General features: G+C 46.3%; 2 protein-coding genes across 50 annotated transcripts in view; one reads left to right on the top strand and one right to left on the bottom strand.

Annotated features, from left to right (window-relative positions):
• The first annotated feature begins 4,184 nt into the window (after nt 1–4,184).
• Nucleotides 4,185–17,119, top strand: LOC117724829 (butyrophilin subfamily 3 member A2-like). Its single transcript, XM_076916702.1, has 10 exons — nt 4,185–4,510; nt 5,627–5,721; nt 6,929–7,279; nt 8,565–8,846; nt 8,958–9,158; nt 9,359–9,379; nt 9,462–9,488; nt 10,890–10,916; nt 15,178–15,204; nt 16,494–17,119. Exons 2-10 carry the CDS (start codon nt 5,637–5,639, stop codon nt 17,054–17,056), a joined length of 1,584 nt encoding a protein of 527 aa, XP_076772817.1. The 5' UTR covers nt 4,185–4,510; nt 5,627–5,636; the 3' UTR covers nt 17,057–17,119.
• A 3,529-nt stretch (nt 17,120–20,648) lies between these two features.
• Nucleotides 20,649–27,248, bottom strand: part of Tsbp1 (testis expressed basic protein 1) — a 58,486-nt gene continuing 51,886 nt past the window's right edge. For all 49 annotated transcript variants that reach the window (XM_076916647.1, XM_076916650.1, XM_076916674.1 and 46 more), the window contains one exon: nt 20,649–21,582. In XM_076916647.1, the coding sequence (XP_076772762.1) occupies nt 20,903–21,582 (680 nt within the window). In that variant the 3' untranslated portion in view covers nt 20,649–20,902. The remainder of the gene's footprint in view (nt 21,583–27,248) is intronic.

Raw genomic sequence — 27,248 nt, 5'->3', positions numbered from 1 at the left:
GGTTTGGGTGTCTGGTTAGGATTATTCTATAAATTATAGATTTATTCTTAAACAAAACATTGTGTAGCCATAATCTTAATTGATAGAAATCTTTAAAACAAATACAAATTGAAGTTATAATTTTTTAAAAAAAATGTTGTTTATTTTATATATGTGAGCACACTGTTGCTGTTTTTCAGACACACCACAAGAGGGCATTGGATCCCATTACAGATGGTTGTGAGCCACCGTGTGGTTGCTGGGAATTGAATTCAGGACCTCTGGAAGAGCAGTCAGTGCTTTTAACCACTGAGCCATCTCTCTAGTCTTGAAGTTATAATTTCTTACATTGATGCAGAATTCATATATTGATACAAGTTAGCTTTTCATTGATAGAAACTTGGTATATTGATACAAAATTTGAAATTAATATTGTTACTCTTAGATAGGCATTGTGCCTATGCAACTCATTAAAAAATATGAGGCTTAGAGCCAGTATTTCTAATAGCTTCTATTACAAACTGTTTAAGATGATTAAGTAACACAAGCTAAGAGCCAGATAATAAACTCATGGTTATGTTAGATTCTCATTTAATTATAATAAAGTATTTTCAGTTTACCCTAATAGAAATGGCTAAGAGTAGCTAAGGTTTAACAGTTCAGAGATACTTTATTAGATAGTCTTCAAAACATCACAAATCCACAGAATGTGGCACTTAATGTTATTTCATTATCAAAGCTCTTTTAACCATGAGACATATCTGTTCTCAACAGCTTCCCCACTTCCCCTTCAAAGAAGAATTGAACAACTTTACCTCCAGGTGAGCTTGCTTATTGTGACAAGGCAGCCACTAGACAGAAATTGCCTATTTCTTCTACAGACAATATACTGTCTGAAAGGACAAACAGAAGTGGGATAGTTGACTACTAAGCTCTGCCAAGACAGGGTCAGCTGGTCCTTCATATTTCGTCCTTCACGAAAGGTCTGCCAAAGAGGGTTCTGGGCCAGAAGGCTGAAGACAGAAGCTCCAATATTATAGGAAATTAGGGGCTGTCCAGGTAGTCAGCTGTCTCTATAATTGTTTATAAGTTTTGAAAGCTATGTTTGGCGCTTCCTATATACTCAGGTAATATTTAATTCATTCTTGGATTTCTGATGGGGTTGAAGACTAGTTGTACTCTGATAATCAAACTCAAGTTGTTTAGCATTGAGAGAGAGGCTATAGGGTGGAAGACATGATTTCCAGACGGTGTTACAGGCTACAATCTAAACATAATTCAGGGATAGAATTGTAACTCCAAGTCAGGAATGATGGTAGAGTACTTTATCTAATTTACAAATATCTAGATGTTAATTGTATATCATACTTCATAATTTACATGATTGTTATGGTTTTGTTCAATTTATGTCTGAGAGAAGAATTTTTTTTTCAATTAGACAGAAAAGGTGAGATGTAGGGAGTAGTAGTTATGATGCTTTGATCAGGAATCTGCATGTGAACTCTGAAGGTCTGTTCCTCAATTGGTTCTTGATTTATCAATAAAGATGCTAGCTAGTGCTAATGAGCTTGACTGAATAGGTGGGGCTCCCAGGTTTCCTGGAGGCAGTCTAGCACAGTCAGGGCAGGAGAAAAGATTCGACATGCTGGGGGGTGGGGTGTGGTGGGGAAGGAGCCCTCAGCCATGTTAGATCTCAGGAATAACAGCCATCAGCAGCTTCCTCAACTGGGCCTGGGGTAGCAGGTGAGATACTAGAAACATAATTAAGCTGGGTGCAGATATAGGGGGTTGAACAAGGAGAAGGTAACTGAACAAGTAAAGTTGAGGGCAGATTTAGGGTGCTGAGCTGGGAGTGAAAAGAAGGGTTCGAGATAGCCAAGGAAGACTTAGAAAGTGCCCACCCAGCAATGGAGTCAATAAGGCAGGCTGAAAATAAGCTTGTGTGTGTGTGTGTGTGTGTGTGTGTGTGTGTGTGTGTGTGTGTGTGTGTGTATGTGTGTGTGTGGTGTGTGTTATTCATCCGTGGATCTGAGGGAACCTGGGTGGGGCTGGTAGTGCTGTCCACCCAGAGCTTAAAGCTGGGTAGCAAACTCTCCACTCTGTGGATTGTTCTACTTCAAATTAAGCAATACTCCTCCAGGCGTGCCCTCCATTTTTGTGTGTTACCAATTCCATATGTCATCAAATTGACTACCAAGAATGCTATCCTAGTGTCCCTGCAAACCCACCGATACCAGTTTGCCAGAGCTACCCCAGTACCATATTCCTTGTCTCCTCTTCATGCTACAAATGATAGTGACCAAAGGTCACCAGAAGAAGAGCACTTGAGAGAAGCCTTTTACTGTCCCAATGTAAAAAAAAATTTATGTGGCTGGAGCGAGGGCTTAGTGGATAAGAGTGCTTGCTGCTCTTGCAGAGGACCTAGGTTCAGTTCCCAGCACCCACATAACTGTGACAAGTACCCATAGTTCCACTTCATCTGCCCCTAAAGCCCCCTAGTGACTGTGTGAGCACCAGGCACACATGAGGTGCACATAAAGACATGCAGGTAGAACATGCTTCCACACTGAACACAGATGAGTCTTTGCAGAGGATTCTTCTTCTATTACTGGGTGTATAGTATGGACATTTGTGTGAGTACAGTCAAGTGGGAACCAGTGTGCCCTGTCATGGCTCACACATGGAGGTCACAGCATGGTGCACAGGTCTGTTCTTACCCTCATGTGGATCCACGGTCAAACTCAGGTTGTTAGGCTTGGTGGCTAATGCTTTTTATCTACTTAATCATGATGTCACCCCTGGTTTTGCTGCTGTTGTTCCCCTCCCTCCCTTCCTCCTGCCTTCCTTCTTTTTTTCTTTCTTTCTTTTGTTCCTTCTTTCCTTCCTTTCTCAATTCTTCTCTTCCTCCCTTCTTTCCTCCCTCCCTCCCTTCCCTCCTTCCTTTCCTTCTTTCCTCCCTTTTTCTTTTCTTTCTTTTTCCTTTCTTTCTTTCTTTCTTTCTTTTTTTTTTTTTTTTTTGAGTGAGGAGCCCACTACAGAGGTGGTCTGGAACTGGATGTGTAAACCAGGCTGGACTAAAACAGATCTATGTGTAGACCAGGCTGGACTAAAGCAGACAGAGACCCATGTTCTCCACCATTGCTGGTATTAAAGACATGTGCCACGTCACTCAGGCTCCAGCATTTGAGACAGGGTTCACATAGCTCAGGCTGACTTTGAACTCACTGTGTAGCTAAGGATGGTCTTGAGTTCCTGATTGTCCTTCTACCTTCTGAGAAGTTATAGTTACCATTAGTGTTGGTGTTGTTAGTGCTAGAGTTAGTGTTAGTGTTAGGGTGACAGTTATGGTTAGTTTTAGGGTTATGGTGATGGTTAGTGTTTGGGTTGTTAGGGTTAGCATTAAGGAGTAGAGTTCTTAGGATTCGGGTTATGGTTACGGTTAAGGTCATTATGATTTGGGTTATAGTTAGGGTTGGTGTACAGAGTCAGGATCATGTATCTATAAGAACAGCCATCCCTGGCTTCTTTATTAATGCCTATTGTCAATAGACGTGGCTCTGACTTTGATGTCCTGTGAGAAGACACAATAGGCACCCCATCCAGGTTCCCTCAGTGTCCTCTAAGGCTCTCTGACCTGCTCCTGGTCATTGCCTTTACCTGCCATCCCTTTTGGGAGGCATAGGCTGGGGACTCAGGAGGAGATAAAGCTTGTGATATCCAGGCACCTGCAGTCCAAGGTCCCTGCTGAGTCTGTGATGTTAGGAGCCGGGGTTGGGCTGGGCTGCAGATAAGGCTGGGATTGTGGTACAAACTATGTGTTTCAGGAAGACATACTTTCCCCTCATTTCAGTAGTTACTAGACCTGGGCTCATGACACCATCTGTGTTTGGAGACGTGACAGGGGTTGGTATAACTTTGTTGTGTGCAGATGCGAGCTGCTCCTGATGCTTTAACTAGAGTCAATAAAGTTTTGTTGTCTTCTTTGTGTCATCTTTTAACATTCCATAAAGTGTCCCATTGGACAGGGTGGGATTGTGGTTGGTGTGGCGAGGTGAACCTTCATCTCTTCCTGACAGAACATCACATTCAGAAGGAACACACAGCCTGTCACATTACTGTAGCTTTCAGTTTTGGTTGCTGAAACTCCAATTGCTCTGCTGGCTCAAAGGGCACTACCTCAATAGACATGCAGTAATCATCGGTAGCCTCTGTCATTGTTGTTGTGCTCTGTTCACTCCCGCCACCACTGCCACTGACGCTGTTGATATCGCTACCACTGTTGTCGTCTTGTCATTGTCTCTGGAGAGGCCGTGACAACTTGGGTCAGGCTGCACTTGTCCGCTGCTCTAGAAACTATGATCCTGGAGACGAGGAAACCCAAGGCTGGCTCTGAAGCGAGCAAAGCTTAGAGCTGTGAGTCTCTTGGAGCAGCAGGTGTGAGAGGAAGATTTGGGGGCTGCCGGGTCCCCTTGGTCCTGAGCTGTTCCTGATGAAGTCACAGCCTTTCAAAGTTGGGGGCAAAGAGAAGCAGGTAAGAGGGCATTGAAGACAGCCGGGGCTGGCAGAAGCAGCAGAGAGGAGATTGTGTTGAGTGAGTCCCAGCAGGTCACCTCCCTGGTGGCTGAGTCTGGAGACAGCTCAGATATCCCATAGGTTTGTCCTTCTCGGGTCTTTAGGCTCCCTCTCCACCCCCTCTCCTTTCAAACAACAGGAGGTTTGGGAAGAAAAGAGTTTTCTCCTGTTCTTTTCAACCCCGTGCATACCCAGCTTGGTCTTTATTAACAGAGACTATGAGTATAAGCCTGTGCTATGGGACGTGTGTGTGTGTCTGTGTGTGTGTGTGTATGTGTCTGTGTGTGTCTGTGTGTGTATGTGTCTGTGTGTGTGTGTCTGTGTGTGTGTGTCTGTGTATGTGTGTCTGTGTGTGCGTGTGTGTCTGTGTGTGCGTGTGTGTTTTGTGTGTGTGTCTCTGTGTATGTCTGTGTGTGTGTGTCTGTGTGTGTGTGTGTGACTTTCCAAGTGTAAAGTCATGTTAGGAGCCCAGGGGCTGGGCTGGTATGTAAATGTGGACAATCTCCACAACCAAAAGCCAAGACAAGGCATTTGTGATGGGCATCTCAGCCTTCTCAGAGACCTGTGTGTCTCTGAAGATGCCTGTAAGGGGCTGGTCACAGTTGTGGATTGGTAGAAAACCAGGGTCCTTAGTATTCCTGAGGAAGGGGCTGGGTGGAGGTTCATATTTTGGGAGTCAGAGGCAGTTTGTGGATAAGTTGACATTGGAGTCACGGTTTCTACATTGGGCTCTCCTCAAGGCTCTGAGAAGGGCAGGGCCTATATTTCTGGGTAGACTTTGCTGCCCCTGAGCTGGGGCTGAGGTGGGAAGGAAAGGATGGCTTCCTCCCAGGTGATTTAGATGTCCCCAGCCGCCCAGTCTTCTCAGGGTTGAGAGGAGCCCAGGCTGGGTTTTCAGTGTTGGGTTATGAGGAGCTTTCACTCTGTGAGCACAGATGTGTTTTGGTCCTGTGAGCTGATCTTTGTCCTGAGCAATGCTGTCTCTTTTGAGATGTCCAACATCTGAGTGGATCTTGCCTCTTACCTCCTGCCCCAGGGTATTGATTTGCCTCTCCCGTTTTTTTTTCCTCTTCAGCTTGGAGGACATGGAAAATTGCTGCAAGCCCTCTCTGCTCTTCAGTGTCTCCTGTCTGTTTGTCCTTACACAGCTGCTTAGCTGGGTGACCACACGTGAGTCTGTCCTGGTCTGTCTTCCCTTGTCTCCCTACAGTGGGTAGGATCTGCCAGGTGCTCTGTAGGTCAGATGTGCAGGAGCCTGGGGTGTGAGGAGCTGCAGAGGCCAGTGTTGTCTGCAGCAGAACGACCCAGGGAGAGAGAAGCAGGAGCTGAGGTGAGGAGGACTGACTTGAGAGCAGCCCTGAGGGCCTGGTGATCCGTAGTGGGAAGTACAGAGTCAGGACTGAGCCTTGGGCAGAGCAGGGACAGCCTTTGGTCACAGAGGTGGGGGTTGGGTGACAGCACACATGTTCTCTGGACTGTCTAGTGGCAGCAGTGTGCTAGACACAAATGGAGCAGTGCAGGGAGACAGGGAGCTCTTGGGGCCACAGTGCCTGTGTCAAAGTCCTCCAGGTTTAGATATCCCAGGGTTCCCAGAGTGAAGAGGACAGTCCCAGGTTTAGATATCCCAGGGTTCCCAGAGTGAAGAGGACGGTCCCAGGTTTAGATATCCCAGGGTTCCCAGAGTGAAGAGGACGGTCGTCTTCCTTCTTTATCAAGAAGTGATTGGGGCACCTGGAAGCAGACTGCTGTTTCAGAAAAGTAGCTTTTGTCTCTGTGTACTTTATGTCACATGTATGGGCATTTTCCTCTAGAGGAATCTCTGTATCTCTTCATCCTCGGCTCTGTTTTAATATTCACATTACTCAGTGAATGAAGAAATTGGCTGATAACAGAATTTAGGATTGGGTGTTGGAACTCTCCTGGGTCTTGTATGAGACTAGCCAGTTACACCCGTGTCTCCCAAGGTGTGGTCATATAACCAATTGTGTGAGCATCTGTAGTAATCCTTATAAATTTATGATCTTGAATCCAAACATACTGAGGCTGGCGCTCTCAGTGAAGATTCAGTTACCTGAAATTCATCTGGTGACCAGGTGAATGCAAGCTGGAGAAAGAGTACAGAAGAGATTCCTTCAGGGGAGGGTCTGGGGCCAGGGACACAGGCAGAAGTGGGTTTTTTTGCATCATTTATGGGGTGCACTGCTATGTCTAAAGATAACTTGTACATTAGTATGTTAGTCATGGATGCCTAATGCACAATGCCGAGAACAACCCCATCGACCCCTTGCTTTCTGCTGGCATGCTATTTTCCTTAGAGTGTGTTCTCTGCATTGCCTCATGTCTCTTTAGCCTCTCACTGCTATATCTGTGTCCACAGAGCAGTTCCTGGTCTTTGGTCCCTCAGACCCCATTGTGGCTGCACCAGGCAGGGAAGCCCTACTTCCCTGCTCCGTGTTTCCAGCCATGAATGTGGAGAACATGGAGGAGTTGAGGTGGTTCCGCACCAGATTCTCAGAAGCAGTACTTGTCTATCGGGACCAAGAAGAGCAGAAGGAAGGGCAGATGCCCGAGTATTCCTGGCGGACCTCGCTGGTGAAGGATCAATTCCATCAAGGCAAGGCTGCTGTGAGGATCCAACATGTCCAGGCGTCAGATAGTGGGATATACATCTGCCACTTCAAACAGGGACACGTCTATGAAGAGGCCATCTTGGAACTGAAGGTGGCAGGTTGGTTAACTGATCCTTGTTCTAAAAACCTTGGGTGACCTGTGTGTGACCTGAGGAAACAGGGATCTTTTATGTTTTGAGAGAAGTCCTCTTGTTTGCCAGACTGTCCTTGAGCTGTGTAGTGCTGGGTTCACACGGATGCTCTGGTCTCTCATTATTATCTGCACTTATTTCTAGTTTCCCATTTTGAGATGAGAAATAGGTAGTGCATTCATCCATAGATTAATGCAACCCACATTCTATACATGGATCCCCCCAAATGTGCTGTGTCTAGTTCTGTGGACCAGGGGTCCTGTTGGTGTTATGAAAATGCCAGCTGCTGGGATGTGTAGTTCAGAGGTGTCAGCAAGAAAAATCACTGTGTGTCAGTGAGCAGTCAGCGAGAAATGACAGTCAATGTTAAAGTCGAGTGATTGAGGAGAGGAAGGAAGGAAGCTCAAGGTCTGTCTTCCCTGGAGAGGAGAGCTGGGTGTGGCGCTGCCATGAGGGCCACAGGTGTGTGGATAATGGACAGATGGAGTGCTGGCTCCCACCTCAGGGCTCCTGTGTTCAACATCTTTCAGTTTCCTCAGGGTCTTGTGGTTGGTAAAAGAGAGGTCTGTGTGTAGCATGTAGTTTTCTGCTCTTCCCACCTTTGCTCCAGGAAGTGGACGGCTCTACAGCCCCCACAGGCTTCCCTTGAAACCTTGGACAAAGATACTCGCAGTTTGTTCCTTTACAACTTGCCTTCTGGCACAGTTGCTGGGCACTACTATCTCCCACCAGGAAAGGTGTGCCCTTGCCAATTTTTTAAATCTCTGACTCTCCCACCTGCCTTATTCTCTAGTTGCTAAGTTCTTTTGACCACTCACCTGTAAGAGCGGCCTCTGTGGTCACTCTAGTTTGAGAGTTCACATGATTGCCTGGTTTTACTCTGTCCCAATCATGATGAACGGTCTCGTCTTTCCTTGTGTCTCTCTCCTATCTCCAGGGACCCAGAAGTCCTGCCTCTACCTTCTGCCCAGTAATTGGCCCATGGCTCTCTTTACTGACAGATCAAGAACCAATTGGAGAACAGGACCTTAGCATCAGAACCACCTCCTACACCTGTATTCTGTTCCTCATCGTTGACTCTGTTAACTCTCCTCTGTCAGGCAATAGGGAATCAACCTGGTCCCAATCCAGGAATGGCTTCCCCCTCCAGTTCCCGTCGGCCCTGTGAAAGGCTTCCATGAGACACATAGTTGTTCCTGGGGTCCCTGAGCCAAAAGTGGCTTCTAGGGTGTTCACATCTGTCCTCCTGCAGCAATGGGCTCTGTCCCCGAAGTGCACATCAAAGGTCCAGAAGATGGTGGAGTGTGTGTTGTGTGCATGACCTCAGGGTGGTACCCGAAGCCCCAGGTGCATTGGAGAGACTCCAGAGGAGAGAATCTCCCAGTATCCTCGGAGACCCACCATGAAGATGCTAAAGAACTATTCAGCACAGAGACCTCGCTGGTGGTGAGAGACAGCTCTGTGGGGAATGTGACCTGTTCCATCTTCAATCCCATCTTGGGCCAGGAGAAAGTCATGGCCATGTTCATCCCAGGTGAGAGCTGTCCCTCACTCCTACAGAGTCTGGGTTGTGATGGCCTTCCTGGAGTGTGCTGGCTGTCTGTCCTCAGGTTTGCCCATCACTGGCTCTCTGCCTGGGCCACAGAGCCCTTCTTCCCTCAGGCCTCTCCCTGGAAGCCAGCTTTTCTCATGACCCTGACCATGATGGTACTACTGGTCTTAGGGGCATGCTATCTTCTCAGAAGAGAACATTCTGCAAGGCTGGAGGTACAGCAGGAATGGGGGAATCTCCAGCATGAGAAGGATGAGTTACTGAAGACAAAGGAAGATGCTCTGAGGACAACTCATAAGTCACCACAGCAGTGAAGGACAGGTCAGAGTCCCCAGGTCCAGTGTTCTGAGATCAGAGTAGGTGGAAAGCAAAATCCAGAGGATGGCTGGAGTCCTTTGGGTCAGGTTTTCTGTAGTTCGGACTATCAGGAACCCCGACTGTGTTTCCTTTCTTCCTGCTAAGTGTACAGACTCTCTCTCCTCACTGTTTTTCAGGTGCACTCAGGGAGGAGCTTGGTGAGTCCCACTTTTCTTTGTGAGCCCTCTGGTCCCCTCAGGAGCCCAGTAGCTCTCTTGACTCCTGTGTGTTGCTTTTCAGATGGAAGGAAAGCAGCCTACAATGCTGGTGAGTGACTGCCCCAATGTCCCAGGTTCCATGTGTGCCCTCTTCTTGATTCTAGACAGAGTGGGAACCCCTTCTGGGGACAGAGTGGAAGGTTCTGGGAGGCAGATGCCTGGTATTTGGGCTCCTTCAGATTTCTGCCCAGTGTTGGAAAGTGTATGACTTCTGGATGTGTCCTTGTCCTGAGTCTTTTTTTTTTTTTTTGGTTTTTTGAGACAGGGTTTCTCTGTGTTGTCCTGGCTGTCCTGGAACTCACTCTGTAGACCAGGCTAGCCTCAAACTCAGAAATCCGCCTGCCTCTGCCTCCCAAGTGCTGGGATTAAAGGCGTGTGCCACCACCATCCTGCATCCTGAGTCTTAATTTAACCAATTCCTGATACATTTATTGCTGACTCTTTGGGCTGCAGTAGCTCTAGAGTATGGTCTGTACCTGGAAGCAGACAGCAGTATTAAAATTTCATTAAAGAAAGTGTCTTGGTTAGGTTTTTACTTCTGTGATAAATACTACAACCACATGCATCTCGGGGAGGAGAGGGTTTACTCTTCTTACACATTTTTACCCCACAGTCTATTCTTGAGGAGAGCCAGGGCAGGAGCTCATGGCAGGGGCCTGGAGCAGGAATTGAAGCAGAGATTACAAAGGAAGGCTGCTTACTTGCTTCCTTCCAATGGCTCCTTCAACCTACTTGATTCACTCCAGGACTGCCTGTGTAGGGTTGGAACCGCCCACAGTGGGCAGCCCCTTCCACATCAATCATTAGACAAGAATATTATGTGCCTACAGCCATTTTCTAGAGATATTTTCTCAACTGAGGGTCCTTCCTCTCAGATGACTCTAGCCTTTGTCCAGATGACATCCTCTAGGCCTTTGTTCCCTTAGTTCCTGAAGGTTTTGATCAGGTGATGGGCAGAGGCCCGGGCTGCTGACCTCAATGGGAAGGGGATGATCAGCTGGGTGTTGCTGGCCTAATGATGTCTGGCTTTAGAGATATTTTACCTGAGGAACTCTGGGCATTACACCCAAGATTTACTTCATGTCAAAAATTGCTGACGTCAAATGTTTTCTGACAATTATGGAATAACTTTATTATCCTCTAGGATATTATCCCACTTACCAAGGTTTGACTGTTAACCAGTGTTTTTGTTTGGTTTTAGAATTAGGTGTAGCTATTGGATACCTATAGTTGTCCACTGCAGAACAGCACAGTGGGGGAACTTACCCTACAATGCCGTCTTTCTGTTTTATGGTTCTGGGAATTTCCCATAATACTCTGCTGCATCTGCATCTTGCAGGGTCCTCTCTCCTCCTAGGCATAGCCTCACTTTGAGAATGGATGGAGGTTAGCAGACTCTCTGAGTCCGGTTATTCTGATTGGGTTCTCACCAGAGTGTGTTCATTTACAGCCTGGAGGAAGGCCCAGCTGTATGCAGGTATGTGACTGCGATAGACTGCCCCCTGCTGGGCAGAGCATGTGTCTCACTTAGAGCCTCTCTTGCTGTGATGAAACACTTAGACCCAAGCATTTCCTCAGGGAGGAAAGTGTTTACTTGACTCACACTCCCAGTCCCTGTTCACAGCAAGTCAAGGCAGGAACCCAAACAGGCAGGAACCTGGAGGCAGGAGCTGAGGCAGAGGCCATGGAGGAGTGCTGCTTAGTAGATTGCTTCCCGTGGCTTGCTCGGTTTCTTCTCTCCTGTATCCTACAACCACCTGCCAAGGGATGGCAGTGCCCACGTGGCTGGGTTCTCCCATGTCAACCACCAGTCAAGAGAATGTCCCGCAGCCGTCTTACAGGCCAGTGCTATGGAAACATTGTCCCTACTCAGGGTCATTGTTCCCAGATGATCCTACCTTGTGTCGAGCTGACATAAAAGCCATCAGGAAGTAGCTGTCATCTTCTTGAGCTGTTTGTGACTAAAGGAGACCTGCCTATGACTGGGCCCATTAAAAGACAAGACTCACAAAGGTTTCCTTTCCTCTTCCCAAGATTGTCTCTTTATGAAGATTGTCTATGTCTCTGTCCGTCTGTCTGTCTGTCTGTCTGTCTGTCTGTCTGTCTTTCTTTCTCCTTGTATCTTTGTATGTTGGCATGAGTGTAGAGATCAGAGGACAGCATGTAGAAGTCATGCTTAGTCTTACTTGGTACAAGCACTATCACCTGCTATGTCCTCTTAGTCACCCTTTCTATGATTTATAGACTGTTAATAGTTACTCGAGGAAGGTCTTCTGATCATGTTCTTCCCCAAGTAAGTCTGTAGACATTTAATGGCTATCAGTGAGAGAGATTTTTTCCTTAATTATTGTGGTTGCTCATCCATAGCTGGTGTTTGTATAAGAAACTCTAACTGAGCTCATTGTTTCTTTGACTGCACAAGCTGTACCCGAGTGGAGTCTTCTCTTTGGTCTGTCTTTGGCATGTTATCTGTGGACTAGACATTTGTTCCTGTGCGAGCAGGAGTGTGCACAGCTGTGACTGTATGTTTTTCTGACCTCTCTTTCTTCAGCTTCTGTCACCCTCTTCTCTCTCAGTTTGCATCCCTGCTGCCCCAGGATGAGCTAAGTGTTCTGTTGTCCCTGTAACTGAAGGAGCCTCCATAGAAGTCCGCAGGGATTCCTCTTCAGACTCACAGAATACATTCTGGGTTTGTCTGTTGTCAGAGTCAGCATGGCCCAGTCTGCAGCCATCTGGATCAGTGGACATCTTGTAGGTTAGTGGGGAGTTCGGCTGCTAGCAGAGACTTGGAAAAACTCCATGATGTCCTTGTGAATCAGAAGTGCTACTTACAGAAGGTTCCAGAAGTCAGCCTGGGAGGTTTGGGAACCAGGTCTCCCTAAGATAGTCTTTTGAGTTCCTTTTCTTTATTTTTCTCTGGTATATTAGTGCTCTCTCTCTCCCTATCTCGTCTAGTGCCCCCCCCCCCCAACAAATCCTCTGTCTTTGTGTCCATGCTTGGCTTTGTTGTCCCTGTTGATTCCTTCTTCAGAGACCTTGCTACTCAGGTGTCGGGAGCCATAATGGGACAAACTAATAATGAGCAGATGATCATCCTGAAATGCTTGCCTCGGATTATTATATAATCTGCGACGAGTGTGCCCCATTAGCAAGGCTGTGGTGGACGTGATTTTAGGAAAGATTCCTGCTATTAATATGCTTTTCCCATTATTACTATTATTAGACATATGCTACTATCACTAAGCAATAGCACACCCCTTTGGAGCAGATCTCTGCAGATCCACGAAGATGTACTGTCTTGTAGTGATACTATATAGACAAATAGATGACTTCTTAAGTCTTAATGATGATCCTATAAGAATTCCTAAAATTATATCAGTGATTACTAAGCTCTTTTATATCGGGACTGCTATTAAGTCCCTTAGGCATCGTCAAACTGCAATGAGAACTCTGCCAGTCTCCTGAGTGTTATCAGTTAATTGCCCCAAGAGAGATAGTAACTGGACCTTCTCCTGCCCAGAGCACATTCCAAGAGGTCATAAAACCATTAGCCTAGGTTACTAGAGGGAATCCACAATTTATTATAAGTACCAGGACAGAAGAGAAAATATTGCCTGGGTTTATCTATACAAAACTTCACTAATTTCTTAAGTTATAGTTTCAAACTTTCTGCGAACCTGTGGAGCTAGACAGGTGATGAATGTCTAGCTAGATAATTACTCCTAGTGGATATTCATGTAAACATTCTGTGTTGTAAACTTCTATTTCAATTTATGACTTGAATTTTGGTGTGAACGTGTGATGAACCTTGTAACATGTGACCATGTACTCTGAAAGATGTATAAGTTCTGAGGACAAAGAGATCACAGGGCAGTTAGAATAGGGAGTTAGAATGAGCAGTTAGAATGGTGTCTTAGAATGGTGAGTTAGACTAGTCAGTTAGTTAGGACCCCATCGCCCTTTCCTTTCCCCCTGCCTAGAATTTTTCTCCCTTAGGTTTTTTACTTTGTTAGAATCTTTTCTTCTTTCCCACTCAGGACCTTTCCACGTTTCCCCTCAGATAGCTTTCATAGGATACTTTTTACACTTAATAAACTCTATAGTAACTTTTCTAAAGTGTCTTTTCTTCCTGCAAGTTAGAGCCCAGCGGTTCCTGCTGAGATAGAACAAAGGCCATGTTGCCTAATCCTCTGCTGTTAGGCTACAGGTGTTAATCACCCTAGCCTGCAGTCCCATTACCCTCAGAAGAAGTTTTTAGGATAGTACAGGGCTATTTACTTAACTCCTTGCTGGTCTTAGGGCCAGGATGCTGACTGCAGGTCAGCTACAGTAGCATAGGGGCTGCCTCGGAGAAGAACCTGACAGTGGGAGGAGGAGAACAAAGAAGCAGCAGCTGCATCTTTCTCTCCCCCTTCTCTCACCCCCAAGCCAGGGGCGAGGGGGTTGGCTCCCGGCACTCAGGGATTGGGTGTCTAGACCATGTGTTCCGATTCTGGCGTCCAGTGACTCCAGGATGTTTGGGATCTTGCTGAGGCATGGGTGATCTACTTGAAATCACACTCAACTTTCTGTGATGGTTGTATTAGGGGACCTCACGTGCTAGGTAGAATTGCTCATGAATTAGCTCTCTTCTTAAAAAGATTATCTATCTATCTATCTATCTATCTATCTATCTATCTATCTATCTATCTAATCTTGAATATATGTCTGCCATGTGCATGCCTGTTGCCCTTGGAGTCCAGGCAAGTGTGTTAGTCTCCCAGAAATGCAGTTACAGATGGTCATGAGCACCCACGAGAGTGCTGGGAACTGAAGCCATGTTTTCTGCAAGAGCTCTTTCATTGGCTTGTTGTTCTGTAAGATCAAACACTGGGCCTTGCAGGTTCTGGACTATAGAGTACCATCCATGCTGCCGTTGTCTCAGACAGCCTTCCCGTGTGAGTCAGGCTTGTCTCTAACTCCTCATGGAGCTTGCTTGCTCTTAGACTCACAGGCTTCCCGCTTCATCACCGTTCCTTCCTCCCATTCTTGGAAAAATTCTGATTCAAGGATGTGTAGCTTCCAGGATGCTTGTGTCTGGGACCTGACAAGGCGCAGTGAGAGGATGCTTCTCTGCCTTTGTGAAGAATGGATGTTAAGCCCCACCGTTTGAGTCTTTACAGGAGGGCTACAGCAGATGTGTGTGTGTTTATGTGTTTATCTCTCTCCCTCCGTGTGTGTGTGTGTGTGTGTGTGTGTGTGTGTATGTATGTGTGTGAATGTGTGTTTTTATGTGTATTTTTCTCTCCCTGTGTGTGTGTATATATGTCTGTCTGTCCCTGTTTATGTGTGTATGTATGTGTGTGTATATGTGTTTTTTTTTTCTTTTGGTTTTTCGAGACAGGGTTTCTCTGTGTAGCCCTGGCTGTCCTGGAACTCACTCTGTAGACCAGGCTGGCCTCAAACTCAGAAACCCACCTGCCTCTGCCTCCCAAGTGCTGGGATTACAGGTGTGCGCCACCACCGCCCGGCTATATGTGTGTTTTTATGTGTATTACCTCTCTCTCTCTCTCTCTCTCTGCATTTTTATGTGTATATCTCTCTCCCTCTGTGTATGTGTATGACACAAGCATATTATCCCCACAAGTCCCCACAACTCCCACTTCAGAACCTGAGAAAGTCTGTGTTTTTGAAGACAGTTGTAGACAAGATGAGTATAGTCCCTGACACCCGTCACATGATCTGTATTTCTCTTGTAGATTGGCGAAAGGAACACTTCCAGGCCTGTGAGTGACTCTGTGTCCCTTAGGGACACTCCTCCTGTGCTTCCTATGGCTCTGGTCTCTCCTCTTCTTCTGTGGTGACTCAGGTGTTGATGGCTTTAGTGGTGTAGGTGGCAGAGTTGACAGTTACTAAGCTGGTCTTTAGTGGTGTGGGTGGCAGAGGTGACAGTCACTAAGCTGGTCTTTAGTGGTGTGGGTGGCAGAGGTGACAGTTACTAAGCTGGTCTTTAGTGGTGTGGGTGGCAGAGGTGACAGTCACTAAGCTGGTCTTTAGTGGTGTGGGTGGCAGAGGTGACAGTCACTAAGCTGGTCTTTAGTGGTGTGGGTGGCAGAGGTGACAGTTACTAAGCTGGTCTTTAGTGGTGTGGGTGGCAGAGGTGACAGTCACTAAGCTGGTCTTTAGTGGTGTGGGTGGCAGAGGTGACAGTCACTAAGCTGGTCTTTAGTGGTGTGGGTGGCAGAGGTGACAGTCACTAAGCTGGTCTTTAGTGGTGTGGGTGGCAGAGGTGACAGTTACTAAGCTGGTCTTTAGTGGTGTGGGTGGCAGAGGTGACAGTCACTAAGCTGGTCTTTAGTGGTGTGGGTGGCAGAGGTGACAGTTACTAAGCTGGTCTTTAGTGGTGTGGGTGGCAGAGTTGACAGTCAGTAAGCTGGTCTTTAGTGGTGTGGGTGGCAGAGGTGACAGTTACTAAGCTGGTCTTTAGTGGTGTGGGTGGCAGAGGTGACAGTTACTAAGCTGGTCTTTAGTGGTGTGGGTGGCAGAGGTGACAGTTACTAAGCTGGTCTTTAGTGGTGTGGGTGGCAGAGGTGACAGTCACTAAGCTGGTCTTTAGTGGTGTGGGTGGCAGAGTTGACAGTCAGTAAGCTGGTCTTTAGTGGTGTGGGTGGCAGAGGTGACAGTTACTAAGCTGGTCTTTAGTGGTGTGGGTGGCAGAGTTGACAGTCAGTAAGCTGGTCTTTAGTGGTGTGGGTGGCAGAGGTGACAGTTACTAAGCTGGTCTTTAGTGGTGTGGGTGGCAGAGGTGACAGTCACTAAGCTGGTCTTTAGTGGTGTGGGTGGCAGAGGTGACAGTTACTAAGCTGGTCTCCTTCTCAAATGCCTTGTTACCTTTTCACCCCCTAACTTGGCTTTTCTTCCCTTCCTCTGCTTGCAAGACCTAGGTTTGAGCCTCAAGGCTCTTTTGTGGGGAACTTAACCCCCTAGAAGAAGCTAAGAGGTTTTGAGATGGAGGTGGAGCAGCCTCTTCTGGGTACTGAGCAGAACCTCCCATGATTGCTAACTCTCTCTACAGGGACTTTCACTCTGGATCCAGCCTCTGCCCATCCTATCCTTGCCATCGCCCAGGATCGGATGAGTGTGACCCGGAAGGACACCACTATGTGTTTGGATGACCTCTTCAGTGTTACAGGCACTGGAGGCATCTCTTCTGGAAGATATTACTGGGAGGTCAAGCTAACAAAAAGAGAAGGCAGCAAATGGATTCTAGGGGTCTGTAGGGAAGGTGTGGACAGAAAAGACTTTTATTTTGAGAGTCCAGCTAAGGGGTTTTGGACTGTGGGGCAGTCTAGTAGTGGATATTGGGCCTATATTGATTCTGGGAGGGCTTCATTATCCATCAGGCAAGCTGCACAGATTGTGGGGGTGTTTGTGGACTACACTGAGGGTGACGTCTCCTTCTATAACATGAGTGACATGTCCCACATTTTCTCCTTCCACGAGGCTTCCTTCTCTGGGACTCTTTTTCCATATTTCCGGATTAAGTCTGGAAATGTTTCAATGGTTGTCCGCTCCATGGCATGTGTGTCCGAGGAGGAAGAGAGAGAAGAGGGGGAGGAGAGGAAGGAAAAGAAGTAGAAAGGGGAGGAAGGGGGGGGGGAGGAGTTAGTTTTACTTCCTATGAAGGAGTCTCTGAGCCCCCCAGGGGAGGGCCTGGTTCCAGGTTCTTGTGTTGTGGACTCACTCCCAGGGGAAGAATCTCGATTCCTTCCTCCATGCTGAAACACTCTGCTCCCATAGTGTGGATCGCTGCCTGAGTTGTCAGAGTGACTCCACGTGTCGAAGCCATGGGCAAAAGCCCCCATGAGTCCTCGAAGGGCCTGGAGCCTTGGTCCACTGCTCTTCAGTGTGACTCTGAGGCTGTGGCTGTGGGGGTGGTGAGGTCCTGCTTTGTGTCAGGTGGTGGAGGATAAGCCCTGACTGTTGTTTCAGCTGGTGTGAAACAGGCTGGTTTGAGCTCTGGGAAGGCATTTTCCTGTTGGTATTAAATGACACTTTATTGGATGTTTGTACCAGTTGGCAAACAATGGATCAAGGGCTGAGTGGACATTGTTTTAATTTGTTCATCTGGCCATGGTCACCTAGAGTCTATTCTGTATCTTGGGTCTTGTGATCAATGCTGTAGTTTGTGGAGAAGCATATGTCTGACACATGACTTCCTGACTTCTACATTTGTTCCTGGTGATAGGATTTTTGGATCCTAAATATTTCCTCAAATTGGACTTTCTCAGTGGACAATGACCTGTCTGTCCATCCATCTCCTTGAATCAGCTTTATTGTTACATCAGTTTTCTCTTTGATTCTCAAACCTTTGATTTCTACATTTGAGTCTCTTTCTCTTTCTTATAGAATTACACACGTAAGTGCAAATATTAATTCATATTTTATAAAGGTTGGCCTCATGCATTTTAACTTTTAATTGTTCTTTTGTCTATTATCTTCTATCTATCTATCTATCTATCTATCTATCTATCTATCTATCTATCTATCTAAGGGAAGACCTCACATAACCCAGGCCAGCTTGGAACTCTTTGTAGATAAGTGTGGTGGCACGAAGAAAAATGTCCCCCATAGGCCCAAGTGTTTGGATAGTTGGTCTCCAGTTGGTTGTAGTGTTGGGGTAGGTTTGGGTCACGTGCCCTTGATGAAGTGTGTCACTAGGGTGGGCTTTGGAGCTTCAAAACAGGGCATCACTCCCAGCCTGCCCTCTCTGCTTCCTGCTTGTGCTTGGGGCATAAGCTCTCAGCTTCCTGCTGCTCCAGGTCCTGCACTTCAGCTCTGTGGTTGTGGAACCCTGTGTGCAATCCTCACTATGCCAACCAAAACCAAAACCACCAAAGCAGACAGCTTTATTAACTTAGATCCTTCTTTTTTTAATATATTCAGAATTTATTGTTTCTCTCAGTGAGAACTGAAAAATCAACTATGACTCAGATTGGATTAATCACACTGTTTTTGTGTGTCCTGTGAATATTTATATTTAATGTAGTTTTATATTAAATGTTTATATTTCATGTAAAATATCAAATAGTTCTTTGTCATGTGTAAAAATTGTGAGTCTCAACTTCAGGATCTATTAATAAAATTTTATAGAAACATAGTTGTGTTATTTTATTTGTATAGTCTGTATGGCTTCCTTGGGTCCAACAGGACAGAACTGAGCTGTTGTGATAAAATATAAGTGGACATGAAAGTGTATTTGTAGTGGTATAGACACATTCAACTGGCTGCTGCAAAAGAATTATTTTGTAATTCTAGTGACCATTTTTAAAGTAAAAAATGGTGTTGTGGGAAAGTTGGTTTCACAGAGCAAGGTGAGGACAACATCTGGACCCCAGCATCACTGCATGTGGGCCCCACTGCCTCCTAATTCAGATCTCAGGCTGACCAAGGTTTCCCTGCCTCCCTGCTGCATTGTGGGTAGCTGTGGGGGAGGGGGCTGCAGAGTGAAGGAAAGATAGAGGGTGAGGTGGAGGTGTGTAAAGGCATTGGGGACTGAGGGCTGGAGAGAGGGAAGAGCTTTGGGGGGCTTTGCAGGGAGGGGGGAGTGGGGGTGAGGGTTGGTTAGACTGAGGCTGTGTGTAGAAGAGCTCGTGGGTGTGAGAAGAGGGTTAGGTTGATTGATTGCATGGGGAGAATGCAGGTGCAGTGGTTAGCCATGGAGGGTACAGTGACAGTTCCTTGCTGTCAATCTTAGCAGCCTGAGTAGTTCTCATGTTTTGGGGGACTGTGATGTCTAGCCTTGACATCAACTTGACTACATCTGGAATTAACTAAAACCCAAGTGTCTGGGTGCACCTGTGAGGGCCTTTTTCTCAATTAAATATCGAAGTAGTAAGACCCACTTTTAGTCTGGATCTTTTGAGATTGGAAGATCTACCTTTAATGAGGGCCACACTTCTGATGGCATCTCAAGCAAATTATGTGGAAGAAGGAAGCACATTCTATTATACCGAAGACTAGCTGAGACATTCAGCCTCACGGACTGAGTTCTTGGACTTTCTGTTGGTAGACAGCCGTTTAGCCATTGTTGTTGGATCAGCAGTACCACAGCCCATAAGTTATTCTAATAAATCCCCCTTCCGTGTGTGTGTGTGTGTGTGTGTGTGTGTGTGTGTGTTTTCATTAAGTTTTATTCTTCTAGAGATCTCTGACTAATCCAGGGCAGGAAGTGTCTCCAGGGGAACCTGGTAAGGGAGAAGCTGAGCTGGAGGATGTTGGTGGGGATGACAATCCAGGGGCAAGGCCAGCCAGGGATCCACTGGGTGATGGTCAGGTCACAGGGACCTGATGTGCCTCTGCTCTGGCAGCTGTGGCACATGTATCTCTCCACATGCTCAGCCAGGCCTCACACCCTCTAGCCTCTTCCAATGCTGTCTCTCCTGGCTACAGCCACAATGGTTTGCTGTTTATGTGTGTGTGGGTGTGTGTGTGTGTGGGGGGGCGCATACTCGGATGTAAGTCCTCAGGATGCCGGGAGAGGGCATGGAATGCCACGGGACAGGATTCCAGGTAGTCGTGAGCCAGCCAGCAGATACAAGTGGTGGGAATTGAACTCCGGTCTCCTCTCCCCTTCCCTCTTTCCTCCCTTGCCCCTCCCTCCCTCCTTTCTCCCTTTTCTCCCACTCCTTCCTCCCTTGCCTCAGATACTCTGAAGCTTTTCAGTTGTCTGAAGAGTAAAGTGTAAACTCAGGTTTGGTTTGAGAAACTCTCTCCCTCTGTCACCTTCTTGAACCTGACCTCAGGTGGCCCAGTGAGTGAGTCTCGGCTGCATGCTAGCGAGTGGCACATGCCTCATGCCTGGGACCCCCTTGCTTTCTTCTCCTCTGTCATGTATCTATGGGTAATCCATCATATGTGTAATCCAACAATGACAGCTTGTAAGGTGTCATTGTTCTCTGTCCCTATGAAGGACAGACAGACACTTTTTCTTTCTCAAGATTTGTCTAAACTATGACTGTCAATGTAAAGTACTTTTGGACACATTTTAAAATTGACTCTTAATTACATATACTTATATATGTATAAACTCTTAATACATATATATGTATACACACACATATATATACATATACATAAATGTTATATATATGGGCTAATACAGCATTTGCAACCACTGAGGTCACAAAGTCAACTGGTTCAGCTAAAGATAGAACACTGCCAAAGGAACTTATTAGATATTAATCAAAGACATTTTATTTCTTAATTGGATTATATATTGTGACTAATAAAGCAAAATTTGGAAGATGAAGATTGTGGCAGGGAGGTGTAATAAGGGCAAACTTCTGAACAGCAGAAAATGATGATGTCTAGAAGGGATGAGTTTTATAACCATGATGCACCAGGGTGAGGGTAGATGTGGCTTGTATCTGATGGGGAGATCACATTGGAGGCCATGTTTTGCCCTATCCTCCTTCACCTTTCTCAACCGTCTTTTTTCTTCTTTTTCTTCTTTTCTTTCTTGCGTTTCTTTCCGTCTCCTTCGCTTAGATTTTCTTCAGATGGTGCTTGCTCTGCGGGTGCTGGAGAATCGGCCTCTGCATTTTGTGGTGCACTTGAATCAGAATCGGTTTCTTGGGGTTGTGATGACTTCTTGGATGACCTCTTCCCTGACTGTCTGCGTTCCGGTGGGGGCTCCCGTTGGGACTCCCGATGGGCCTCCCGATGGGGCTCCCGTTGGGCCTCCCGATGGGGCTCCCGTTGGGTCTCCCGATGGGGCTCCCCAGCCTTCTGTATCAGAAAGCCACCTTCATTCTGCTTTATTACTATCCCGTCTTGGTTCTTCCTTATCAGGGACTCGAGTCTTCTGAAAAGGAATGGCTCTTCATAACATATGGGCTGGGTGCCAAGTTCACTTTCGCTTCTTTGGTCAAACCTTACTTGAGAATCTTGTCTTCGTGGAGGATGCTGCTGCTGCTGCTGCTGCTGCTGTTGAGGAGGAGTAGAAGGAGCCGCTTCTTCACACCATATGGGTTGTTCACGTCTCTTTGGAGAGCAGTGTTCACACTGGCATCTTCTCCATGCCTTGCAGCACTTCAGTGGGTTCCCGCAGGGATCCTGGAAGCTCACGCTCCCTCCGTGTCTTATCATCTGGCCTTTGCAATCTGGGGACAGAACTGAGTATACAGCAAGAACGTGTGACTCAGGTATCCAGCATTTCTTTTCCCACTCCCTCAAGGCTGGACTTCCTTTTATGTCTTAGAACCAACAAATTGAGGAGATCTTGCCCCAAAATATACAATGGTGGAAATCACATAGTGTAGATATTAATGTGACTTAAGGTATTAGACAACAGATATTGATAGCTAATAATAAGATGTAGATATTATTGATACAATTCTGGACTCTCTTCAGTGAACTGGAAGATCAGTGAGTGAAAGGTAAAGTGCGATGGGGAAGAACCTGCCACTTGCTCAGTAGGGTAGGGTAATGACTAGTGACCAGGAGGATGATGAGTCTGTAGCTTGGGAAGAAGTCAGAACAGAACTACTGTGGGAAGAAATAATTATCTCTTAAAACAAACTCAAATGTGCTGTTCTTGTTGACAAAAAGCATATTTCATCACGTAGAGGTCATGATGGTTCTAGCTGATAACCATGAACTATTCACCAGTTTTCAGACCCACTTTCCACACATTCTTAGACTGACTTCTTTTGTGTTAAGTGGGTGTTTTTGGCGAAAGTTCACCATGTCTATGGAGTGCTCTTGGAGGACAGGGAACAGTGACAGATCCCCTAGACCTGGTGTTATGGACAGCTGTGAGCCACCACGAGGGTGCAGGGAACCAGGTCCTCTGCTAGAGCAATATGCACTTTTAACTATTAAGTCATCGTCTCTTCAGCCTAGCCCAGCACCTGTTTTTTGAATGTTCTACTAAATAGCCTGGTCTTCACAACAGCCAGGTAAGCTGGACACCATTGTTATCTCAGTTCTACAGATGGAGAAACCAAGGCACGGAAAGATCAAACGAGTGGATCTAGGTAATGCTAAGGGTGGAGCTGGGAACTGAACCGGTTAGTCAGATTTCAGAGTTTAGCTTTATCATTTTAGACTACTTCTTGATATATATGTTAGTACATTTTGTCAAAATTTCAGGTCCACTCAATTACGTGTGGGTAAGCCAGCCCTCCTGTTCGGTGACTTCTGTGTGATCTCATAAAACCTATGGATATTGTGTTTTTGTCTAAGCTATCACAGTAAATCCTGAGGATTGTTGCTGGGGAAGAAAGGCTCCGTGCGCACAGGGGCTCAGTGTATACAGGGGCTCAGTGCGCACAGGGCCTCAGTGTATACAGGGGCTCCGTGCTTACAGGGGCTCCGTGCTTACAGGGGCTCAATGTGTACAGGAGCTCCGTGCGCATAGGGGCTCCGTACCTCCTGCCTGTCAGAGTCATTTAGAAGGCAGCCCAAAGGAGGTGAGACTTCATATGACCAGAGGACCCTCCACTTACAAAAAAAAAAAAAAATAAAAATAAAAAGAGGAATTCTATGAACTACTGAGGTTCTGAATGCATTTACTTCATGTTCTGCTGGACGTAGGTGAGGAGATGCTCACTGGGAGCTTGGAAAGTGGTCTGAGGGGAGGATCAGGTGTTACTGTTCTTTTGTAGGCCTTCAATTCCCCTGCAGCAATATCCTTGAAGCAGACACCAGGAGCCTTAGGTTTTGAAAAAGATGTGACTTTTAGCATCATATGCCTCAATTTTGTGAGTAGACCTGTCCAGTGCAGAAAGTGTGAGGACCCTGTAATCTGTCTGAGAATAGTTAAGGAACTATGATATTGCTGCCATAGGAGGCAGCGCTAAAGAACGAAATGCAGAAGAGACGTCATCAGTGGGGATTATCCAAGAGAACCCACCTTCCAATAGCTTTTCTTTAGAAAATTATCTTTTTTATTTTTGTATTTTTTTGTTTATTTGCTTATGTCTGTGAAGAGCGTGCCATGTATCCGGGTGCCCTGGGCGGCCTGCTAGAGTTGCAGCTCCCAGGTGCTGGGAACTGAACTCAAGGCTTGGGAAGAGCAGCGAGTGTTCTTGAGCACTGCTTTCTTTCCATTCCTCTCTCAGAGAGGAAGGCCGCACAGCTGTGCCTACAGAGAAGAGAACCTTGTCTCACTCAGTAAGATTCACATCCTCAGATTATCAATGTCAGTTCTGCCCAAGTTTAACAAAACCTGACAGGAGTTTTTGTTCGAAGTGAAAACCGTCAACTAGCCAGAGCAGAGCACAGAGACCGCAGACACCAAGTTATGACAGACACTACGAGTGGGTCTCAGCCTCCCTAATGCTGTGACCCTTTAATACAGTTCCTCGTGTGGTGATCCCACCCCCAACCATAACATTTTTATAATTTCACTCTGTGACTATTAGGAGTTGCAATGTAAGTATTTCTTGGAGATAGAGGTTTGCCAAAGGGGTCTCAACCCACAGGCTGAGAATTGCTGGACTACATGCTGGCGGGCTGACCACCAGAGTGTTTTTCCACAGTAACTGAATCAGAGACAAGATACTGTGTTTTACTCCAAAAGGAAAATAGACTAGAAGGACCCAACACTGAAACAAGAGCGAACCATTGAAGGCAAAATGACTCAGATAGAAGAATATGCAGTTCAAGAGGATCTGGGAACAGAAACGCCAGGCTGTTAATCACAGAAGGAGGGGAGGCAAGAGAGTCATGCAAACTTACTGAGTTTCCAGGAGCTGTCAACTGAAAGAGATAAAAGCAAAGGAAAGGCATCAGAGGCTGTTGGCTTCTCCTTCCTTCTCAAGCCCCAGGCTCTGCACTGGGTGGGATCCTCACACTATCCGAGCCCACCGGGTTAAATGTCGGACACTGGCTTTCTTGTGCACGTAGACTCAGTTATTTGGCACACCAGGCCATGCCCCCTATCTTCATCTTAATCATTTTTTTCAGTTATGATTTAAAGTGGGAGATCTTTAGGCCAAATTTCAAGAGCTTGGCTTAACTTCAAGCCCCTGTCTCAGAAAATACTGAAAGTCGAGGGACGGGAGAGACATGGTCAGGGGAGGCAGACGGATACAAAGATTTAAACTTATACTAGCGAATGCAGAGGGAAAGGGATGGAAAATTATTTGCCACTGAGTTCAGTGTTTGGATGCTTAAAGTACCAGTGTAAGTGGAGGTCAAGGATGCCACCCATACCAGAGGAAGCCTGAGAGAGAACACCCGGACTTACCCCCAAGCCTTTCAGTGTGAATCCTTAAAAGGAAAAAGGAAACAAATTAGTTTTAAAATAAATTATGTACCAGGGTCCCGTTAAAACCCCCTTTGTAAGGCCAGAGAGGGGATTTAGTGAGGGATTCTATCCCCAAGCACGCGTTATCCTCTTGTTAGCTGGTCTGAACCTTATGTGAACAACTCAGGTACCCAGGGCATCTTTATGGTCTGTGGGGTCAGTTATAGGAGTAATGGCCATTCTTTTCTTCACAAAATGAAATTAAAAAAGAAAAAAAAAAAAAAAAGATTCTTAACCAAGCCAGAGCACCCTTACTTTCAGGAGACTGACAGGTTCCTATCACAAGCTGCTTCTTCATGGCGTGCTCTTTTAATTTCCTTCATTTTACATATCTCTGTGTTCTACCACACAGCACAGGAAGCTCATTTGCAATCATGTCTCTAAACGTTGGCTACAGTTTCTATTTTTGACAATCTCTGGGGGTTAATGAGAATTCTCAAGCTGGCTTGGGAAGAACTTGTGGAAGAAGAAATATTCTAGATACTTTAAGGTAATAGCAGAAGTCTCTGTCGAAAGTCTCAGCACTAATTGTCCTTAAAGCCACCACCAGCATGCAGGGCCTTGATGCAGGGATTCAGTGCATGGGTGCTCATGTTCAGTGCACTCTCTGTTCCCTCAACTGCCGGCTAGATACTGCACATTAAATAGTAAAGTCTTCAGTGCCTAAGGGACTCTAGACAACAAAGAAGGATAGGAGTTGGAAAACACGTGCCCACAATCTTTTTACTTCTGAGAAAGGAGTAATACTGAAATGCAGAAATAGAGGAATTGTATTTAACTTACCAAAAGGCTTGGGGCAACTGGCAGGACAACAGAAAACAAAAAAACATATTAGCAGAATATTTGAAACAAGGCTACCGGCTCTTCCCACCCCTCCCAAGAGCTAATCAGTGAACTTCTGCTGACACCAGACCTCCCCTGGGGGAAAGCTCTCTATGGTAATAGACATGGGCATTTTCTAAAGGAAGAGACTGGTCTGATGTGACTGGCTGCCATGTGTTCCGTCCCCTCCCTTTCCCCGCTCCAGTCTGTGTGCCCCACACTCCTCCTGGCTGTCTATATGCCTAGTGTACCCTCCATAGCTTTTCTTCCTGAGCGTGGACAGTTTCATGTCTTATGAAACGCTCTTGTTGGGGCTGGGGAGATGACTCAGTGGTTAAGAGCACTGGCTGCTCTTCTAGAGGATCCATTCCCAGTACCCACACAGAGGTTCACAATCATTGGGAACTCCATCCTCAGGGGACCTAAACCCTCACAAAGACATACATGCAGGCAACACATCAATGCACATAAATGAGAAATACATAAATAATTTACAAAAAAGGGAGAAAAGCTATTAGGAAAAAAGTTGTTTGGGAGATTTTCCCCTCAATCTTTCTGTCAAGTGTTTACCTTTCTTCTGAGTAATCAGTAACAGATTTCTCAGTAAGAGGATGAGGATGGGGTATTCAAAAATAGGAGCATTCCTCCAAGTGGAGATTGGTTAGGAACGATATTCTCTCCATTTGGGGGGTCCTTAATTCTACCAGATTGATGAAAAGAAAGAGCACTTACAGATAGGTTCTGCTATGTGGGCTAAAACTCTAAACACAGACAGTTAGCGTGGACTGACATGGGCAACAGAAATGACTTCTAAGAAAAACTTTGCAGACAGGCATTTGGAGCTGAGAAGAGTCCCGCCCCTTACCCCGCCCCTTACCCCGCCCCGCCCAGCCCTTCTAGTGGAGCACCTGCAGTGTAGGTTTTCCCTACAGTAATGGGCATTTTGAAAGGGTGAAGAGGCATTCCCCTTTGTTATCCACTTTGGTGGCCAGTTTCTCTAGAAAATTAAATACTGTAGCAGCTGGGCAAACTTCCTTTCTCTGGCTTTTGCTCCTCCCATCCCCCTTCGTTTTGTTATTTCATCTCTCAAGACTCTTCCTGCTTTGCCTGCCATCTTCCCTGTGGTCTTAGTTGAAAGTCTGCTTTCTCGAGTCTGGAGAGCTTACAGAGCTCCGACTTCCATTTGCCAGATTCCTTCCACTCAGTCAGAGGGGTTGGGACTGAACTTTGTGAATTGGGGAGCCTGCCTCAGCTCTGTTTACTTATAACCCCCTCCGACCTCTGAGCATTGTTTGCTATGGTGTGCGTGCTGGTTCTACTCAGCTGCCGCTCCGGAGTCTTCCTAGGTACGGAGAAACATTTACTTACCAGGATAGTAGTAGGCCCTGTGATCTACCCTAACATGGAGACAGACAAGCCTGCACTGAACAGGTGCTGTACTTTTCAAACAGGAATTTTCTTAGAATTGCAGTAGTTGGTGAAGCCAGTGTGGAGTGAAAGAGCCTTCCTCACAGTCATCTTCAGTGAGGGTAGAAATACATTCTTACATTCTCTTAAGACGTCTTTGTTAGGGTCAGATGTAGGAGCAGGAGACCACTTTTTGCCCTTTTCCCAACCTCTTTGGACATGAAACATGTCAGAAACATTTAAATGCAGGACTGAACTCTTGGAGGGCTGACCCTTTTTCTATCT

The sequence above is a fragment of the Arvicanthis niloticus genome, chromosome 20, assembly GCF_011762505.2.
Source record: "Arvicanthis niloticus isolate mArvNil1 chromosome 20, mArvNil1.pat.X, whole genome shotgun sequence".
Classification (NCBI taxonomy): domain Eukaryota; kingdom Metazoa; phylum Chordata; class Mammalia; order Rodentia; family Muridae; genus Arvicanthis; species Arvicanthis niloticus.
This window is presented reverse-complemented; position numbering and strand designations above follow the sequence as displayed.

Excerpts from the sequence above, each read along its gene's own strand:
- LOC117724829 (XM_076916702.1), top strand. The coding sequence starts at position 5,637 with ATGGAAAATTGCTGCAAGCCCTCTCTGCTCTTCAGTGTCTCCTGTCTG. Across the intron at positions 5,722-6,928 it reads GCTTAGCTGGGTGACCACAC|AGCAGTTCCTGGTCTTTGGT; the intron begins GTGAGTCTGTCC and ends CTGTGTCCACAG. Across the intron at positions 9,159-9,358 it reads AGATGCTCTGAGGACAACTC|GTGCACTCAGGGAGGAGCTT; the intron begins ATAAGTCACCAC and ends ACTGTTTTTCAG.